This window comes from Orcinus orca, chromosome 2, assembly GCF_937001465.1.
Source record: "Orcinus orca chromosome 2, mOrcOrc1.1, whole genome shotgun sequence".
Lineage (NCBI taxonomy): Eukaryota > Metazoa > Chordata > Mammalia > Artiodactyla > Delphinidae > Orcinus > Orcinus orca.
The window spans coordinates 108,221,893-108,243,600 of NC_064560.1; the positions used below are offsets into that span (position 1 = coordinate 108,221,893).

The 21,708-nt window shown below is 37.3% G+C and overlaps 1 protein-coding gene and 1 pseudogene across 7 annotated transcripts in view; one reads left to right on the top strand and one right to left on the bottom strand.

Annotated features, from left to right (window-relative positions):
* USP8 (ubiquitin specific peptidase 8) overlaps positions 1-21,708 on the bottom strand; it is a 99,916-nt gene that overhangs the window by 5,482 nt on the left and 72,726 nt on the right. For all 6 annotated transcript variants that reach the window (XM_049706052.1, XM_049706051.1, XM_004281281.4 and 3 more), the window contains 8 exons: positions 21,486-21,648; positions 18,019-18,163; positions 17,497-17,717; positions 13,536-14,120; positions 4,238-4,315; positions 3,566-3,828; positions 1,608-1,820; positions 371-581 (listed from right to left, as the gene is read on the bottom strand). In XM_049706052.1, coding sequence (XP_049562009.1) covers positions 371-581; positions 1,608-1,820; positions 3,566-3,828; positions 4,238-4,315; positions 13,536-14,120; positions 17,497-17,717; positions 18,019-18,163; positions 21,486-21,648 — 1,879 coding nt within the window. The remainder of the gene's footprint in view (positions 1-370; positions 582-1,607; positions 1,821-3,565; positions 3,829-4,237; positions 4,316-13,535; positions 14,121-17,496; positions 17,718-18,018; positions 18,164-21,485; positions 21,649-21,708) is intronic.
* LOC105748604 (ATP synthase F(0) complex subunit C2, mitochondrial-like) lies at positions 8,947-10,367 on the top strand (annotated as a pseudogene). Its single transcript, XR_007475573.1, has one exon. The product of XR_007475573.1 is annotated as an ATP synthase F(0) complex subunit C2, mitochondrial-like (transcript).

Genomic DNA, 21,708 nt, shown 5'->3' on the forward strand with positions numbered 1-21,708 from the left:
CTAAAAAGAAGCCACAGTACACAGACTAAGATGCCTCAGTAATAACTTTTCACATGAATCATTTGGTCATGTGGGTCACAAACACAGCATCTCTGACAACTATTTTTACAAATTTACAACGTTTACAAACTTCTTGCAGTAATACAACCTGTTAACATTTTCATAAGTAAATACAAATTGCATATACTTCCTTTCAAATATTAGACCTATCAGTTATATTTGTTTTAAACTTCCATGCCATAGTACAGAGTCACTAGGTTTCAATAAATTAGCACCGAACAATCACCAACTATAATTTTAAATTGCTATAAAAATGAGTACAATGTTAAGCAACCCTAAGGGGCCTCTGCAACTTAGAAAAATTTCTTACTTTATTAAGATCTTCATGGAGACCATCCATTAGGAACAGAAGCAGTTCTTGTGAATCTTGCTGGCTGTATCCTGCAAACTGGTCATTGATCTTCCCAATAGTGATTTTAAAGTCTTTTGGACTGATATACCTGTACTGTCCTGTCCACAGGGCTTTCATGATTATGCCAAATTCTTCCGCCACTTCACCTTTATGCCCCAACAAATTTGACCTTTGCAAATAAAATTAAAGTTACAAAAAAGCAATACAGGAATTATAAAAAGCCAAGGTACAGTGGGTTCTTGACATCAATACTGTAATATGTGACCCTACACTACACTAAAATACTTATTCACAGGTTTATTACCAAATACCTATCTGAATCTTACTTTGATTACACCCCTCCAACTTGCTTCTTTTTGGCTGCCAGCCCTGCACGGTCTCCTATTCCTTATCAACAGGCTCCAGTTTAAGACAGTGTGGTTCCACCTTCTTGTACTGTTCCTTTCCTGTTGTCCTTTACCAATCAGAGGAGGCTTTTCTCTACACTGTTCTTTTTTTTTTTTTAAAACATCTTTATTGGAGTATAATTGCTTTACAATGGTGTGTTAGTTTCTGCTGTATAACAAAGTGAATCAGCTATACGTATGCATATATCCCCCTCTTGCGTCTCCCTCCCACCCTACCTATCTCACCCCTCTAGGTGGTCACAAAGCACCGAGCTGATCTCCCTGTGCTATGCTGCTGCTTTCCACTAGCTATCTATTTACATTTGGTAGTGTATATATGTCCATGCCGCTCTCTCACTTCGTCGCAGCTTACCCTTCCCCCTCCCTGTGTCCTCAAGTCCATTCTCTGCATCTGCGTCTTTATTCCCGTCTTACCCCTAGGTTCTTCAGAACCATTTTTTTTTTTTAGATTCCATATATATGTGTTAGCATACAGTATTTGTTTTTCTCTTTCTGACTTACTTCACTCTGTATGACAGTCTCTAGGTCTATCCACCTCACTACAAATAACTCAACTTCATTTCTTTTTATGGCTGAGTAATATTCCACTGTATATATGTGCCACATCTTCTTTATCCATTCATCTGTCGATGGACACTTAGGTTGCTTCCATGTCCTGGCAATTTCTACACTGTTCTTAAGAATATTTTCCTCTCTCCTAATTTGACATCTCTGGAACTGGCTGGTAAGGAAGCGTGGTTAGATCACCCTTTTAATACTGTACTGCAAAAAGTATGATATTTCTTTACCTATTAATATCATCCTGATAACAGTTGCGGTTGAAATAATCAGCCAGATGTGGAGTATTACATAGGCACTGCAGTATTGAGTTCATGTAACAAGTATTTCCTAAATTACGAAGTCCGGTGAGAGCTGGTCCAGATCCTCCAAAAACAGGATTGAGGTTCCGAATTTGAGAAGCAGAAAGCCTTGTGATCTCAGTTTTAGGGTAGCTGGTTGGCCTAAGGAAGAAAAAAGTGTACAAGATACTTTAAAATGCACAGCACCTGAAATGAAGGTTCACACTACAAAGGGCAGTAAACTCCAGCATCTGTACCAGTGTATTCAGTAATCTTGCAAATAGTTATTAAGTTAGCTCATAAGGTAATGGGTCTTACAGGACATTTAGTATCTAGGTTAACACTGGTTATATTCTGTGACCCTCCCATGAAACAAACACCTTTAACCTCTTATGTGAGTCCATGGTTTTTTACAGATACCCTGAGATAGATTCTCTGGCTTCTCATGAACAGGTAGAGTCTTCTAGTAGAGAAGGTTCTTTCAAACTTCTTTAAATGATCCCAGGAAATTTAGCATTACCATATGTTGTATTCAACCAGAATGCCAAACAAGGAATCAAAAAAAAAAAAAAAAAAGTGTATGTGTGTATATGTATATATGGTACTGTGGAGTATATTATCAAGCAGGCAGAGGTTATTTGGGTACTATAACCTAAAGTCTAGAGCTGTGCTGACAAATATGGTAGTAGCCACTAGCCACAGGTGGCTATATAAATTTAAGATAAAATTTAAAATTTAGCTTTTTAGTTACATTAGCCACAATTCAAAATAGCCACTACCATACTGGACAGCACAGATACAGAACATTTCTATCAACATGTCTATTGGACAGCACTAGACTAGAGAATGCCTCCAAGACTTTTGTTACTTAGTGTATTTGATGTATATGTGGAACTTCTAGAACTGCTACAGCATTAAGAAAACTCCTAATTGATAAGTCTTTCTTTTATTATTGATCCTAAGTATATTTCCACCTCTGAAAGGAATACTGAGAACAGATGATATTTCAACCACCTTTTCTTTACACATGGCTCAGGTGTATGCACTCATGTGCTATTTCTCTGTTCAACACAGATAAAAAAATACATGAACTGCATATGCTGTAGTTTTTAAAACTGTCAAATTAACAAACTTTCATAAGAATGATAATTCAAGAAGGAATTACACCTCACCAGCTTTAACAGTGAGCCCTAAAATCTATAACTAGATTTACCAATTTTACAAAATCTCCTCCAGGTAAGTCCTACCTGGCAGGGAAGGTTCTCATGAGGAAAATATATTAACTACTTTTTGCGGAGGTGATTCTGAAGAGGCCAAAAAGACAGCCTAGTTAGAATTCCTTAGCAATAAGAGATTGTATTTAATAAATAGAAAAATCCATTTATTTTCACTTCCATCTATCCTACATCCCCCAAAAGTAATGATCAGAAGTGGTAAATAGAAGCTGATACACACTATAATGCTCATTACTTTAATACTATGTAAGTTTACTCCCACATTACTGGCTGAGTTAAAAAAAAAAAAGTTTGGAATTTAAGAGCTGCAACAAGACATACGCAATAATTCCATAAATTATGGTCCTCAAAAGGAGATTTAGGGATCACAGGAAGTTTATACAACACATCTAAGCAGTCTATGGCACACTGCCTTAAAACTTAACAAGGTGTATACTTTTATATCTACATGATTACATATGATAATCCTCTGTGATATATTTAAGTTAGCACTTGGGAGAAAAACCAAGGACATTTAATCCATTTATTTCTTTTTTCCTCTTTAGTAAATAAAGGCTGGGACAGCCATCCACAGAATCTTCTGACGCCCTGATGTTAATAAACTGATATGCTTAGAGTAGAAGTTTTCAAATACAGCAGATGATTCGTTTCTAGGAGTCAGGATAAACTTACTTGGTTTCCCGATTAACTGTTGGAGTTACTGCTGGTCTCCTCTTCTCTTCCTCTTGAATGGCTTGGGTTATATCTGGGGAGGAGTAGGAGCGCTTCAGCTTGGACGGTTCTCTATCCCGCTCGGCAGGAATCTGTGGCTTGGCTTTATGAGTTGGAGGGGTGGAAGGAGGTGCTGATGAAGGAGCCATTTCCGGTGGATACATATGAACAGTGTTGGTAGGCGAATGATAGTAACGAAAAGTTCCAGTGATAGGGTCAAGAAACTTACATGGGGAAAAACAAAGGTCAGAAAATGATGAACATCGAGAGAACAACAACAAAAATATCACTCAAAAGTATTTCACTGATGAATTTACTTCTGGATTAAAATTATTTGAATAAAATGGTGATAATCACTTCTATAATTAAACTTTCAAACAACTTTAGGTTTTAAAGTGATACACTGTTTCTCAATGACAAATGCCAGGATGTTCATATACTGTAGCCATCATCCCAGATTGGATACTGAAAAATCTAACCCTGCTGTAATTAGGGAAATGAGTTATGTCCTTTATAATGAAGAAACAGAATCCACTCTGCATTAGAGAAGATGCAGAATAAACAAATACATGTTTTGTTTTTTAAAAAAACAGTGACCATGTAATTTATTTCTGTGCTAATTTTGAATTTTACCTTGGCCCAGCCTGAAGGCAGTCCTGGTACGATCCTCCCCATTTCTTCACTTCGTGCTCTTGTCAAAGGCTCTCGAGACTAAAGAAAAAAAAACGAAAAAGTAAAAGATTTTTAAATTACATTTTGCCATATACAAACTTAAGCTACTTGTACCAAAGAACCAAAAAGCCTTGTGTTGCTGCCCTTAATATTTTTTAAAACAAGTTCAAAGATGAAGAACTATACATGTTTTCTTTCTTTTTTTAAATAGATCTTTATTGGAGTATAATTGCTTCACAATACTGTGTTAGTTTCTGTTGCACAACAAAGCGAATCAGCCATATGTATACATGTCCCCATATCCCCCCTCCCATTCTCCCTATCCCACCCCTCTAGGTCATCCCAAAGCACCAAGCCAATCTCCCTGTGCTATATTGCTGCTTCCCACCACCCAACTATTTTACATATTTGGTAGTGTATATATGTCGATGCTACTTTCACTTCGCCCCAGCTTCCCCCTCCCACCCCAAGTCCTCAAGTCCATTCTCTATGTCTACCTCTTTATTCCTGCCCTGCAACTAGGTTCATCAGTACCATTTTTTCTTTTTTTAGATTCCATATATATGCATTAGATTACAGTATTTGCTTTTCTCTTTCTGACTTACTTCACTCCGTATGACAGACTCTAGGTCCATCCACCTCACTACAAATAACTCGATTTCATTTCTTTTTATGGCTGAGTAATATTCCATTTATATATGTTTTTCTAAAGTCCTAAAATTATCACAGCAAGGGGAAGGAGTGTGTGTGCACAAGCCTATAATAACAGTGACTTTTAAAAGTTTCTCTAAAAAAACAAACACAGGCTTCCCTGGTGGCACAGTGGTTAAGAATCCACCTGCCAATGCAGGGGACACAGATTCGAGCCCTGGTCCGGGAAGATCCCACATGTTGCAGAGCAACTAAGCTTGTGTGCCACAACTATTGAGCCTGAGCTCTAGAGCCCGTGAGCCACAACTACTGAGTCCTTGTGCCACAACTACTGAAGCCTGCGTGCCCTAGAGCCTGTGCTCTGCAACAAGAGAAGCCACTGCAATGAGAAGCCCGCCCACCACAATGAAGAGTAGCCCCTGCTCTCTGCAACTTGAGAAAGCCCGTGCACAGCAACGAAGACCCAATGCAGCCAAAGAGAAAAAAATAAATTTATAAAAGAAGAAAAGAAAAAATAATAAATTGGACTTCATCAAAATAAACTCCCAAAACAAAAAAAAAATAGAAACACAAAGACAATTTCACTTCTAGGTGTCAACACAAAAGAAATGAAAATACATTTCCATACAAAGACACTTAGATGCAAATGTTAACAGCAGCATTATTGATAACAGCCCCAAAGCAGAAGCAATCCAATGTCCATCAAATGTGGTATATCCATACAATGGAATACTACTCAGCAACAAAAGGAATAAACTACTGATACGTGGTACAATATAGATGAATGTCAAAAAATTACGGTAGGTGAAAGAAATATACAAAAGACTATACATATATTATTTGTATGAAATGCCTAGAAGAGGTAAATCTGTGGAGACAAAGATTAGATTCATGGTGCCTGGAATGGGGAGTGACTATAGCTGGGCACAGAGATCTTTTTGGTGTGATGGAAATGTCCTAAAATTGGATTGCATTAAAACTGTTTCACAACTCTGAACTGAAATCACTGAACTGTACATTAAAAATGGATTACTTTTATGGTATTCAAATTATACGTCAAGAAAACTCTTAAATAAAAACAAAGGCAAAGACATCTTATAAAAGGCCTAAATATTTTAAAAATTGTGATGAAATATAACATTTACCATCTTGAACATTTTTAAGTGTATAGGTAAGTGGCATTAAGTATATTCACACTGTTGTGCAGCCACTCTCCAGAACTCTCTTCATCTTGCAAAACTAAAACTCTGTACCCATTTAAACAACTCCGAACTTCTCCCAACCCCTAGGTCCCTGGCAACCACCACTCTACTTCCTGTCTCTATGAATTTAACCATTCTAGGTACCCTATATAAAAGGAATCAAAGAACATTTGTCCTCTTGTGACTGGTTTATTTCACTTAGCGTAATGTCATCAAGGTTCATCCATGTCAGAATTTCTTTTTTAAAAGCTGAATAATATTCCATTATATGTACATACCACATTTTTTATAGATTCATCTATCAGTGTATACTTGAGTTACTTCCATCCTTTGGCCATTATGAACAATACTCTATGAATATGGGTGTATAAATTTCTCTTTGAGGGTCTGCTTTCAATTCTTTTGGGTATATAACCAGAAGTAGAATTGCTAGATCATACAATAAGGCCTAAGTATCTTTTAATTTCATAAAATGAATAGAACATATCATCATACTTTAAATAGGAAGATAAGGATCTATTCCCTTTAGCATATGAGTGGACCCATCATGCAAAAACAAGCAAAAAATGCTACCAAAGATAGCAAAGATACCCTCATAGAGAAGATCTTAAGATGGAGGAGGATGATATGGTAGAGATAACCACATGGTTATAATCCATGTTTTCTTTTCCTATCCAATGAACTGTTGCTTACTTTATTTCTTTCAGTGCCTTCTGTATTCTCTCTAAAAGTTCCAGTCTTTAGAATTCCACTTTCTGGTTGTCCTTTAATCTTAACAGGCTATAAAATTATTAAAATCAGAAGTGAGGGCTTCCCTGGTGGCGCAGTGGTTGAGAGTCCGCCTGGCGATGCAGGGGACACGGGTTCGTGCCCCGGTCCGGGAAGATCCCACATGCCACGGAGCGGCTGTGCCCGCGGGCCATGGCTGCTGAGCCTGCACGTCCGGGGCCTGTTGCTCCGCAACGGGAGAGGCCACAACAGTGAGAGGCCCGCGTACCGCAAAAAAAAAAAAAAATCAGAAGTGAAGCAAAACTTTAACTTTTCCCCAACAAAAACCTACCTATCACTAGCTAATACAAGCAAATCCATCAGACTGCAAATGTAAAAAGAGAGAAAAAAAAATGAGGCTCTGAAAAGTTTATTTGATTTTACTGTCAAATTAGACACTTAAAATTAAAGGTGGCGGGGCCCATGTGGGATTTCCTAACTCCAAAGGTAAAGAACTAAGAAACTTTGATGAATCAGTGGTGGGGAAGAGATGTCAATCACAGTGGATTATGACACACTGATTCATAATACATGGCCAAATATAAGATGTTAGGTCATTAGTGTACACACACCATGGCCTCTTGTGAACATTATCCTTTTATTTAAATCTCTTATGATTTTGGCTACCTTGAAAGTGGTAGTGATTTAAAATCATTAACGTAACAGAATGAAGCGATTATAGAATTTCATACAGAGCAATATTCAGGAGTGCAAAATTCATTTTATATCCTCTTAGAACTTCTCATAGATGCTTTAAGAAATTCACTTTAATCTTATAGATTTTAAAAATAACTACAGTAAAGTAAAAACTTAAAAGTGTGATAACTTAAACAAAATTTATTCCAGAATAAATCACACATTTTGCCTACTTTTAAAAGGATCATACAATGAATGCAATCTTAACTTTTCCTTGTGTTACATTATAGGAAACATTAAAAAACTACATGTGATCATCTCAGGGCTATTTAGACTTGTATGCATATTTGGCACCTATACTAAGTGACCCCAGAAATACGAATGCTTTAAGTTCTTAAGACTACCTGCCTCTGGATAGAAGGTGGCTTTGGAATTTAACTGCATATGTGATTCACAGGCAACTTACTTAACCTCTAAGCTTCAATTTCATCTGTAAATTGAATTCCTCATAGAGTTATCATTAGGAGGAATAAGTAAGATTATGTATCAATAGTAGAAATACCTGGCATATACTAGCTACACAATGAATAATATTTAAATGGTAAGAGCTCCTAAGTTCTGATTCTTCTATGAATAAAGTTAGAGAATTTTAGAACATGAGCTTCATTTTCCTAACTTTGGATGTTTAGAAGGCTTTTGCATGGGACCTACATCTTTGATAATTAAAGTTACTAGGTTAAGTGTTCAGTGGATAAATGTGGCACTAATATGAATTGTTAATTTTGGTATATGCATAAACTGCTGCTTGAGAAGTATAGAAATTGATGTTCAATAAAGACAGTATTTCACCTCCAATTAGAATTCATTTTCACACTACCAAAAATATATTTCCATTTATATGAAATGTAAAAAGGGCTATAGCTGTTCTTACTATTATAAAAACTTATTTGTTAGAAGATGACATCATACTATACATAGAAAATCCTGAAGATGCCACCAAAAAACTACTAGAGCTCATCAATGAATTTGGTAAAGTTGCAGTATACAAAACTCATATACAGAAATCTGTTGCATTTGTATACACTAATAATGAACTACCAGAAAGAAATTAAGAAAACAATCCCATTTACAATTGCATCAAAAAGAATAAAATAGGGACTTCCCTGGTGGTCCAGTGATAAAGAATCCACCTTCCAATGCAGGGGATGTGGGTTCGATCCCTGGTCGGGGAACTAAGATCCCACGTGCCGCAGGGCAACTAAGCCTGCGTGTCACAACTACTGAGCTCACACACCTCAACGAGAGAGCCTGCATGGCACAAACTACAGAGCCCATGTGCTCTGGAGCCCACACACCACAACTACAGAGCCCTCATGCCCTGGAGCCCACATGCCATAACTAGAGAGAAGAAGCCCACACCACAACAAAAAGCCTGCGCTGCAACGAGAGATCCCACATGCTACAACTAATACCTGATGCAGCCAAAAAAAAATTTTTTTAAATAAAGAAAATAAATAAATATTAAAAAAGAATAAAATATATAGGAATAAATCTAACTAAGGAGGTAAAAGACCTGTACTTGGAAAACTGTAAGACACTAATGAAAGATAATTGAGGATGCCCCAAACAGATGAAAAGATAATACTGTGTTCATGGATTGGAAGAATTAATATTGTTAAAATGTCCATTCTACCCAAGGCAATCTACAGATTCAATGAAATCTCTATCAAAACACCAATGGTGCTCTCTATTGTCTTCTCTGCACTGGGAGCAGCTCTCCTGCCATGGCCCTTCAGCCCCTGAAAATGTACACGTGTGCCAAGTTCATTTCCATCCCCTCCTTGATCAGGAGAACCTCTCCACTAATGAGCCGATCACTGTCTGCAGTGGTGCTGAAACAACTGGAGATGCTGACAGATGAGAGCCACAGCAGCTTGGCAACCCCGAGTCCCCTGACCACCTCACTTATTCCTAGTCGCTGCTTCCAAACCAGTGCCATTTCGAGGGACACTGACACAGCAGCCAAGTTCACTGGAGCTGGGGCTGCCACAGTAGGGGTGGCTGGCTCTGGGGCTGGAATTGGGACTGTGTTTGGGAGCCTCATCATTGGTTATGCCAGGAACCTTCTCTGAAGCAACAGCTCTTCTCCTACACCATTCTGGGCTTTGCCTCTTGGAAGCCATGGGACTCTTTTGCCTGATGGTGGCCTTTCTCATCCTCTTCACCATGTGAAGGGGCTGTTTCTACCTCCCATAGTTCTTTCTCCCGTGTCTTGTCTGCCCTGTATGTTCCTTTTCCTGTACCACCCCAGGCAGCCTGGGGAAAGGGGTTGGCTCACGGTTTGACAGAAGGAAGACAAATAAATACTGTATTAATAAGAAAAAAGATAAAAACAAAACAAAAAAGACACCAATGGCATTTTCCACAGAACTAGAACAAATAATCTAAAATGTTTACAGAAACACAGAAGACCCCAAATAGCCAAAGCAATCTTAGGAAAGAACAGAACTGGACGAATCATGCTCCCTGACTTCAACTACAAACCTACAGTCATCAAACCAGTATGGTACTGGCACAAAAACAGCCACACAGATCAATGGAACAGAACAGAGAGGCCAGAAATGAACCCACACTTACATGGTCAAATTAATCTATGACAAGGGAGGAAGAATATACAATGGGGAAAAGATAACCTCTTCAATAAATGGTGTTGTTGATGGATCAGGTCTTTGAGATACATAAGGAAGCAAGTAATTTTTTTCCACACTTCTTTTTATTGGACGAAATAATTCAAAGTATGTATGCATTATAAAGTTCAGCATTCAAAGAGCACTGACATTTTATTAATATTAAAAATAAGCCAGGAGTTCCCTGGTGGTCCAATGGTCAGGACTCCACGCTTTCACTGCAGTGGCCCTGGGTGCAATCCCTGGTCGGGGAACTAAGATCCCGAAAGCTGTGTGAAGCAGCCCCCCAAAAAACAAAACCAAAACCAAACAAACAAACAAAAAAACCAAGAGAGAAGATGTAAAACAAACAAAAGAAACCCAAAAAACAAAACAAAAATGGTGTTGGAAAAACTGGACAGCTACATGCAGAAGAATCAAACTAGACTATTCTCCTACAACATGCACAAAAATAAATTCAAGATGGATTAAAGACTTAAATGTAAGACCTGAAACCATAAAACTTCTAGAAGAAAACACAGGCAGAACACTCTTTGACATTGGTCTTAGTAATATTTTTTTGCATATGTCTCCTCAGGCAAAGGAAACAAAAGCAAAAATAAACAAATTTTGACTAGATCAAATTAAAAAGCTTTTGCACAGAGAAGGAAACTAACAACAAAATGAAAAGGCCACCTACTGAATGGGAGAAGATACTTGCAAATGATAATATCTGATAAGGGGTTAATATCCAAATTATACAAAGAACTCAGACAGCTCAACATCAAAGAAACAAAAAACCTGATTTAAAAATGGGCAGAGGATCTGAATAGACATTTTTCTGAAGAACACATACAGATGGCCAACAGGCACATGAAAAGATGCTCAACATCACCAGTCATCAGGGAAATGCAAATCAAAACCACAATGAGATATTACCTCACACCTGTCAAAATGGCTATTATCAAAAAGACCACAAATAACAAGTATTGGCGAGAACGTGGAGAAAAAGGAGCCTTACTACAACACTGTTGGTGGGAATGTAAATTGGTACAGTCGCTATGAAAAACAGTATGAAGATTCCTTAAAAACTGAAAAATAGAACTACCATATGATCCAGCAATTCCACTCCTGGTTATTTATCCAAAGAAACCAAAACCAGTAATTAGAAAAGATATATGTACCCCTATATTCATTGCAGCATTATTTATAATAGCCAAGATATGGAAGCAACCCAGGTGCCCATTAGTCAGCCATTAAAAAAAAAAAAAGAATGAAATCTTGCCACTTGTGACAACATGGATGGACCTAGAGGGTAGTATGCTAAGTGAAATAAGTCAGCCCCAAAAAGATAAAATATTGTATGATTTCGCTTACATGTAGAAGCTAAAAAACAAATGAACAAACATAAAACAGAAACAGTTATAGATACAGAGAACAAACAGGTGGTTGCCATAGGGGAGGACAGTGTGGGGAGGAAAGAAATAGGTGAGGGAGATTAAGAGGTATAAACTTTCAGTTGCAAAATAAATGTGACAGGGATGAAATATATACAGTGTGGGGAATATAGTCAATAGCTATGTATCCTTGTATGGTGACATATCGTAACTAGACTTATTACGGTGATCATTTTGAAACGTATAGAAATACCAAATTGCTATGTTGTGTAACAGGAACTAACAGCGTTATAAATCATTTATACTTCAAAAACAAACAAACACATAGGAAAAAAGATCAGATTTGTGTTTATCGGAGGTGGGAGTAGGGGGAACTGGATGAAGGTAATTGTAAGGTACAAACTTCCAGTTATAAGGTAAGTAAGTACTGGGGATGTAATGTACGACATGACAAATATACTCAACACTGCTGTACATTACATATGAAAGATGTTAAGTAAGTAAATCCTAGGAGTTCTTATCACACAATTTTTTTTTTACTGTTTCTTTAATTTTGTATCTCTATGAGATGATGGGTATTCATTAAATTTACTGTGATAATTATTTCATGATGTATGTAAGTCAAATCATTATGCTGTACATCTTAAACTTATACAGTGCTGTATGTCATTAATATCTCAATATAACTAGAAGGAAAAAAATAAAGTAGGATTAAAAAAACCCAAAACACTTATTTAGTTTAGTGTTCAAAAGGGAAAGGCATTGTTAATTGCGTAAGACAACAACAAGAGCAACAAAATAAAACAAAAAGGCAAAAAAGAAGCCCATGAAAAGCATACATGATATTATTAGGTTAAAAAAAAATCTCCAGGGGACTTCCCTGGTGGTCTAGTGGTTAGGATCTGGTGCTTTCACTGCTGTGGCCAGGTTCAATCTCTGGTCTGGGAACTGAGATCCTGAAAGCTGCACGGGGAAGCCAAAAAGAAAAAAGAAAAAAAAAAAATCTCCTCCAAAATTTTGAAAATCAGTGTTGGAGAATAGCCAAGGGCAGAAAAAGGCAACATTAATGGGGTTATTGCAAAGATTATTGACTACATGAATCAACAAACAAAATGACATAGACCTGACCAAAAAAACATTATACACAAAGATAAATGTTGGTTCATTCAGATGTCACTGATTTTGGACATATTCTAAGCAGAGACAAACTTCATTATATAAATATTTGGCAGCAAATTCCTCCATTCGGAGATCGTATTATATTTCATTCTAGTCTTTTGATGATCATACATCAAGAATAAAAATAAAGAATGTAGAACTTCCCTGGTGGTGCAGTGGTTAAGAATCTGCCTGCCAATGCAAGGGACATGGGTTTAAGCCCTGGTCTGGGAAGATTCCACATGCCGTGGAGCAACTTAGCCCATGCACCACAACTGCTGAGCCTGTGCTCTACAGCCCGTGAGCCACAACTACCGAGCCCATGCGCCACAACTACTGAAGCCCTTGCACCTAGAGCCCATGCTTCGCAACAAGAGAAGCCACCACAATGAGAAGCCCGAGCACTGCAACAAAGAGTAGCCCCTGCTCGCTGCAACTAGAGAAAAGCCCATGCGCAGCAACGAAGACCCAATGCAGCCAAAAATAAATAAATAAATTTAGTAAAATAAAATGAAGAACGTAGCTATTTATCTCAATTATCGAAAATATGTTGCATTTCATAGACACAAAAAGCAATTCCATTCCCAACCAATCAAATAACAGTAGGTAAGCAAATGTAGGTGGATCAGTACAAATCTATCATCTCCTAAGAAAATTACTTAAAATGCCTGCCCTGTTTATGGAATGCTACTGGTGTCATCTTTTTATATACATTTTATTATTTATTTATATGCATTTTATTACACTTAGTTGGCAACTTGTACTGTTTGTTTCTGCTTACCTTGCCTGAACTGGAATCTCCTGCCACAGAGGCATGGGGCACATCTCCTGTTGACTTTTTCTGCACTTCTGGGGTTGGACACCTTTTCCCCCTATCTTCCACAGATTTCTTGGCATCAGTAGTTTCATGTTCACTTTTACTTTGTCTTTTTACTCCTGTTATTTCTCTGCCCTTCTTTGCTGAGGTTTCTTTATCTTCTTTCTTGGCCTGTTCACTTTCTTTCTTTTCCATTTGTTCTTTTGCTTTTTGTTCCTTCTCTGTGATTTCATTTTCTTCAGCTTCTTGTTTCTTCCTGTCTTTTTGTTCTTCTTCTTCTTTCCTCAGTTTCTCTTTCTGTTCCTCTTGCTGCCTTTCTCTAAGTTCTTTTTCTTGTTTGTTTTTCTCCATTAGAAGAGCAGTTTCTGCATGAATACGAGCTTTTTCTTCATCTGTTAACATGGCAGTTGGAAGGGGAAATACCGGTTTTGTGGACCGATCAGGAACAACTTTTCCATTCTGAGGAGACTGTTGCTCATGATCTGTAATTTCAGATTTTATTCTATGATCTTCAGGCAATTTGACTGCCGGTTTTTTAGTACGATCAATCTATATCAACAAAAACAGAGAAAAACATACTTTTGTCAAAATCCAGGAACATGGTAACCTCAGTTCTTGATATCAAGTTGTGATAAAAGAACCATCACTGTGTGGAGACAACATCTACCAAAACATCTACTTGTAAATTATCCCATGTCAAGATTTCTCAGAAGGCACTTGGCACTTACGTCCTCTTGATTCCACACTTTCAATACACTGATATGTTCTGTACATGAAGAGTTCACTCTAAAACATAAAACCCAGACCTGGACATACCTAATGTTCCATTTCTACATAACCAACTGCCTACTCAATATCTTCATGTGAGTGTCTCACATATACCACAAACCTAAAACGGACAAAACAGAATTCATGATTTCGCCCCACAAACACATGGGTGTGACCACTATGCAAATAGTTGCTCAAACCAGAAAATTTATTTCTCCACACTGTTACCAGAGTAATCATTTTAAAGCACAAATCCAACCACCTACTTAAAACCTTATTTTAAATAGCCACTCACTGTACTTAGATTACATCTAAAATCCTTGCCATGCCTGTGTGGTCTCACTTCTGCCTATCTCCCCAGTCTTATCTCATACTACTTGTTACACCAGCCATACTTGCCTCCCTCCACTTAATTCCTCAAAGATGCCATGCTCCTTCCCAACTCAGGTCTTTATACCAGCTATTCATCTAGATAATCCCCACCACAACATTAGATCTTGGCTTAAATATCTCTTCCTTAAACACTTCCCTGATCCCTAAGACTAGCCAAGTCCCCTGATATATGCCCTCATAATACCCTATTCTTTTCCCTCATAGTACTTACTGGGATTCTGATTAAATAACTATAATTGTCTGTTTAAAATCTTTCCTCCCTCTGAGCACATAAGCTCCAGGAGGGTAGAGATTGTGCCTGACACTTAGTAAATAAATGTTGCAGGGCAAATGAATAAAATATTCCATAACAACTTTCATAAGAGATAAGATACTAAAGACAAACTGAGTAATTATCTCAATTTAACAACATACTAACCATACAAAATTGTTAAAAGTGACCCTAACATCATTTCTTGAGAATGAAGTTTACTGAAACAAAAATGAGAATATCTGCCAGTAACAACCTGTGTAGTGTTCTTACAAAATGAACTATGTTTTTCCATTAGAAACACTACCATAGGAAGAAGGAATCATTCCTTTGCTCCTTACTTCTCTTTTTGCCTCTTCAGTAAAAATGAAACTATTCCCCGCCCCCTTTTCTAAATTTATTTGAGAATGAAGTGGAAGGACCACTATGAGAATGAGGTTAATAAAAGGTGAACAAGAACCAAAATAAATGTTTTCATCCATATTTTGGCAACAATCCATTTTCCACTCATATTAAAGGCATAGCTATGATCTTGTTACTTTCAAGTTTAAAATTCTTTTAAATGCTTTCCTTTCGCCTACAGGATAAAATTCCAAGAGATCCAAGTCTCTCCTGATGACTTCTGTCCACTTTTCCAATCTTATCTACTATCACACTCACCTGTCTCCAACTGAGAGCTGTGCCCAAGCATGTCAAAACTACTCACTGACCCCAGAACATGCTTTGTGCCTTCAGTCATACAATTTTCCACTTGTTTCTCAAATCCTATTCAATCCTTAAAACTCAGATAAAAATACTACCTCCTCCATGAAGACCCCCTGATGATACCCACTCTCAGTCAGAATTTCTCTCTTTGCTGTGTGCTCTAGTGACTATTAAAAACAGTTAGGATATTCTGCATTATGCTATGGTTGATTTTGTCCATGTCTCTCCTAAACATCAGACAGAATCCATGGATGACCCATATTTGTAAACCTTCATATTTTGTTTCATATAGGAAATCCTCAAAATGTGTTTGATAAATTGTACATATCTCGGAAAGTCACGAAGGGATTAGGGTGCAAATAACATGTTGATTAAGTTGAAAGGAAGTGCAATATCATAAGCTCTTTTTAAAATTTCTTTTTTTTTTTTTTTTTGGCGTTACGTGGGCCTCTCACTGTTGTGGCCTCTCCCGTTGCAGAGCACAGGTTTCCGATGCGCAGGCTCAGCGGCCATGGCTCACGGGCCTAGCCGCTCCACGGCATGTGGGATCTTCCCGGACCGGGGCACGAACCCGTGTCCCCTGCATCGGCAGGCAGACTCTCAACCACTGCGCCACCAGGGAAGCCCTTTTTAAAATTTCTTAAATTTCCATTTTAAGAATAATTTATTCAAATACTATTTAGTCTTAAGATTTAATCAGAAATATTAAAAGCAGGCCATAAAAAATGAAGAAATGAACCACTTCATTTTACAACAAAAAAATGACTAATTTTCTGCTCCACAAACCAGATGTCATCCACTTCAAATGTGAAATACTATTTAAATATACCTGAGGAAAAAAAATTAAAAGTAAATGCTAAAAAATCTTGTTGGAAAACACACAGGAAAGAATCAGTTAACCTTCCTTTAAGTAAAATCTAATGAAGAGAAAGATGCTACAAGTTTTTTATTGTAACATCTTTTTTAAAAAAATAAATTTATTTATTTTATTTTTGGCTGCGTTGGGTCTTCGTTGCTGCGTGCGCGCTTTCTCTAGTTGCGGTGAGTGGGGACTACTCTTCATTGCGGTGCGCGGGCTTCTCATTGTGATGGCTTCTCTTGTTGGGAGCATAGGCTCTCGGCACGCGGGCTTCAGTAGTTGTGGCATGCGGGCTGAGTAGTTGTGGCTCGCGGGCTCTAGAGCACAGGCTCAGCAGTTGTGGTGCACGGGCTTAGTTGCTCCGTGACATGTGGGATCTTCCTGGACCAGGGCTCGAACCCGTGTCCCCTGCACTGGCAGGCAGATTCTTAATCACTGTGCCACCAGGAAAGCCCCCTATTGTAACATCTTTTATTTAAACTCTTTTAAATAATTATTGATAAAAAATGCCTGTTATTTATGTGTCAAATTCTAAGGAAATGGAACTAAAATACTATTTCAAAACCAAAATATTGACATCACATACCTATCATCTATAAGCCAAATTATTTGGGAAAATACTATGAATTAAATTATAATAAAAAACACCTGAAAGTGTTGTTCAACTTCACTGTGCTAATACTGTCTTTCATTAGTACTGCCTGTACTAAATGGACCCAGCTGGGTTTAAAATCCTTCCAATTAGTTATTCTAATATTGCTGTGGCAGTAAGACAATTACAATGAAAATTTTTTATAGCAAAAAAGGTACCAAAACATATAGATATTTCTCAATATTTTTCTTTCTAAAATACTGAAGGCATATATATGCTAGATACATATTTCTATACTATATATTTAATATAATATTAAAATAAAGAGACAAAAGTTGAAAGAAAATCAAGAACATACCTGTGGAACATTCTTTATAATAGGCACTGGCTGAATTATGGGTGAAACATCAGATTTAGAAGCAGCAATTGGTTCAACTGGAGTTGATATATTCAGTGGTCCCACTCTCTCATCTTGATTGTTTATCAATTCTGTGTTTTCATTGACTTCTGTAGGAGGTGTCATCTGGGCAGTAGGTTTAGAAGGAACTGATTCTTCCAGTGAGGGGTAAGTAAAATCCACTAAAATCCCCAAAAGAATAAAAATATTTTTAAAAGAAAAGCAAACCCCATAAACAGTACTTCATATCTCATGCATGTTCTATGTGATAGTTAAATGTAAACTAAGAGGTGACAGCCACAACAGCCTTAAAGAATTAATAAACATTAACTTCCAGGATGGGGACATCTTGTATTTTTATGCCTAAAAGCAAACTGCTATCTGACAGGACAAATGCACACACAACCAAAAACATTACCCTGAGAACATAAATAAAGTTTATTTTACCGAAGCAATTTTAAACAAAAATTTTCACATACATACATGAGACAGACACCTCTTCATTCTTGCCTCGTGGGGGTGGAGTGACTTTAGCATTTGTTGTATACTGTGGATAACAAAGGAGCCAATTTTCATAGCCTCCTTCTAAAACCAAAGGCTCATTGTGCAGGACAGTTTTACTTTCCCACTATAAAATAAGGAAATAGTATGTTTAACATGGAGGCAGCCTCTTGACAGCTAAAAACACAACAAAACTGAATATTAAAATTGCTCTTAAAAGATTCATCTTCTAAATGATTTAAAAAAAGAGAGCTGAATTCAAAATTCAGCATTAAGTGAAACAAATGGATAGATCAGGTTTTTAAAACCACACGAGTAATCCATGATCTTAGAAGAAAAATAGGAAAACAACTTAAAATACAATAAAAATCTTCTATAACCTCATCACCCAGAGATACCACTTTAACATTTTAGAGTTTATTTTTAGTTTTCTACATAGACATACTTCTTTTTAAATTTTATTTTTATAAAACAATGAAACTTATGCTGCTTTTCTCTTATATGAGTATTTGTTATTAATAAAGAACTGTCTCATCATCTGTAATGAACAAATATTGTATTTTATACAGACATACACACACACACGCCAAAACTGAATCAATCATTTGAACAATTATTATTTTTCCTATTTAATTATAAACAATGGTGAGATAAAAACTAAAGATCCTCATACATGTACATACCCAATCAACTCCATTAGGGAAAATCCCCACAAGTGGAGCTGCTAAGCCAAGGGTCATGAACATTTTAAGGCTTTTAATGTACATTGCTAATCTCTGAAATGATCTTTTAAAAATATGTTTGTGTATTCTGTACAATAATTTCCTAGGAGAACTGTTGGCTTACAAGTTTGGTAGATGCCACCAAACTGCCCTTCAAAAAGACAATACCAATTTACACATTTACCAACAGTGTATGAGAATGCCCATTATAAGTCTTTATAATTTTTATCAAACTGGTGGACATAAAGTGGGTTGTTTTATTTTATTTTATTAATTAATTTATTTATTTTGGCTGTGTTGGATCTTCATTGCTGTGTGCCGGCTCTTCTCTAGTTGCGGCGAGCGGGGGCTACTCTTCGTTGCAGTGCGCGGGCTTCTCATTGCGGTGGCTTCTCTTGTTGTGGAGCACAGGCTCTAGGTGCGTGGGATTCAGTAGTTGTGGCACATGGGCTCAGTAGTTGTGGCTCGTGGGCTGTAGAGCACAGGCTCAGTAGTTGTGGCGCATGGGCTTAGTTGCTCTGCGGCATGTGTGATCTTCCCAGACCAGGGCTTGAACCTGTGTCCCCTACGTTGGCAGGCAGATTCTTAACCACTGTGCCTCCAGGGAAGCCCAGGTTGTTTTCATTAGTACTTATTTGTGAAGCTGAACATATTTTCATGTTTATTAACCCTTTATAGTCTATGGCTTAACTAATCTCATCTTTTGCTCATTTTTCTATAGAATTTGCTATTTTCTTGGTAAACAGTGAATGTACTCTGAATATTAAAGAAAATAGGTCTTTGTCATATTTGTTACAAATATTTTCCCTTAATTGACTTTTTACTTTATTTGTGGTGTTTTTAACACCGTCAAAAATATTAGCCTCTTGGTTCAGGATCAAGGTAATAAAAACACTTATCAGGGGCTTCCCTGGTGGTGCAGTGGTTGAGAATCTGCCTGCTAATGCAGGGGACACGGGTTCGAGCTCTGGTCTGGGAAGATCCCACATGCCGCGGAGCAACTAGGCCCATGAGCCACAAGTACTGAGCCTGCGCGTCTGGAGCCTGTGCTCCACAGCGAGAGAGGCTGCGATAGTGAGAGGCCCGCGCACCGCGATGAAGAGTGGCCCCCCACTTGCCACAACTAGAGAAAACCCTTGCACAGAAATGAAGACCCAACACAGCCAAAAATAAATAAATAAATTTAAAAATAAAACAAAAAAAAACTTATCAATGCTTTTTCCTAGTAGTTCATTGTTTGAATCAACATATTTATACCTTTCACCCATTTGGAATCTAGTGTGGTCTAAGAAATAAGGTAGGGATCCCCTTTCTTTTACTTGCTGATTAGCCAGCTGTCCTCAAACCAGTTATTTCAATCCATCTTTTCCTCACTGATCTGTTATGTCATCTTTATCATACACTAAACTTTCAGGTAACTTTATGAAGCTGCCACTTTTTTAGGTCAAATCCCCTACACACGAACCTTCAAGTTGCGAACTTTCAAAGATATAAATGTGCATTCCATCAAAGTCAGGAATGAGTGAACTTGCATCTTGCCCTCCGTCTCCTATTGCTGACGATTCTTCTGCTCTCCCATCTCCCACCTCCTCTCCCTGCTCCAGTCAGTAACTCTTCTTGCCTGTTCACTCGATGCCAGCCCCTGTATGCCAGCTGTTGTGTTATACTACTGTACTTTTCAAGGTACTGTACTGTAAGATTAAAAATGTTTTATTTTTTTGTGTTTGTTTTTTATGTAATACTTGTGTGAAAAGTATTATAAACCTAATACAGTACAGTACTATATAGCCAATTGTATTAGTTGGGTACCTAGGCCAACTTTGTTGGACTTACAAACAAATTGGACTTACGAACACGCTCTTGGAACGGAACTCGTTCGTATGTAGGGGACTTAACTGTAGTTGAATATTGGCAATCTCACATGTTGACCTGTATCTGGGTATATTTCTAGATTCCTTACTTTGAAGCATGATTTGTTTCAAGGCTTTTAAGATTACTCTCCTGGAGGGCAATGTTCCATCAATTGACCCTCCTACCAGAAGACTGAGTTTTATACTTACCCATGCTCACCAGCATTCAGTGCTATTATTGTTTAATAATTTAACGAATTAAACCGAGTATTATTTTTTATCTTTGTTAATTTGATCATTAAAGTGGCATTTTCTGTTTCAATCTGCATTTCTCTGATTACTAGTCAAGTTGACATTTTTATGTTTTTGTCACTTGCATATCTTCTTCTGTTCACGTCTATCTGTGTCCACTGCTTATTTCAACATTTTATCTTAAGTAATTTTCTTATTTATTTGCAAAAGCTCTTCAGATTTCAGGTGTTCTAAATCACTGCCATATTTGTTGCAAATATTTTTTTTTGTCTTCTGCCTTCAAATCTGGTACTTTTTTGCACACCTAAGTTTTTATTTTATTAAGTCAAATCTATCAATCTCTTTTTCCTTAGTGGCTTTTTCTTTGCCTTTATGTTTCGTAACAAAAAATAACACTTTTTTCCAGACAATTTGTTTTGGAAAATTCGAATATCCTACTTTATAAAGATCAGTTTATTGTTATTGGGTGAGTCAAAACTGGTCTTTTAAATCTGAATTTTTTAAAAGTCTACAACCAAAGTATGTCGGATCTTCATGTCCTTAAGATAATCAACTAGTCGACATACCTTTCTAACAACCAGAGAAGGCTTGCAATTACAGTAAACTAACAAGGAAACTTGCTAACCTTGAAAAGTGCATCTTTCAGACTCCGCAGAGTTGTTCCAAGTTGTAAATCTTTTGCAGTACTAAACCAGTCAAGAAGTACCACATAATCCACATTCCCTCTCTTCTTCCACGTGTCTTTAGAATCATCTGGGAGGTTTGCTTCAATCCAACTAGCAGTGACTCTGAAATGTATTAACATTTGTATTGGGGCAAAAGTAGATGAGAGGTCCTAACATACTAAT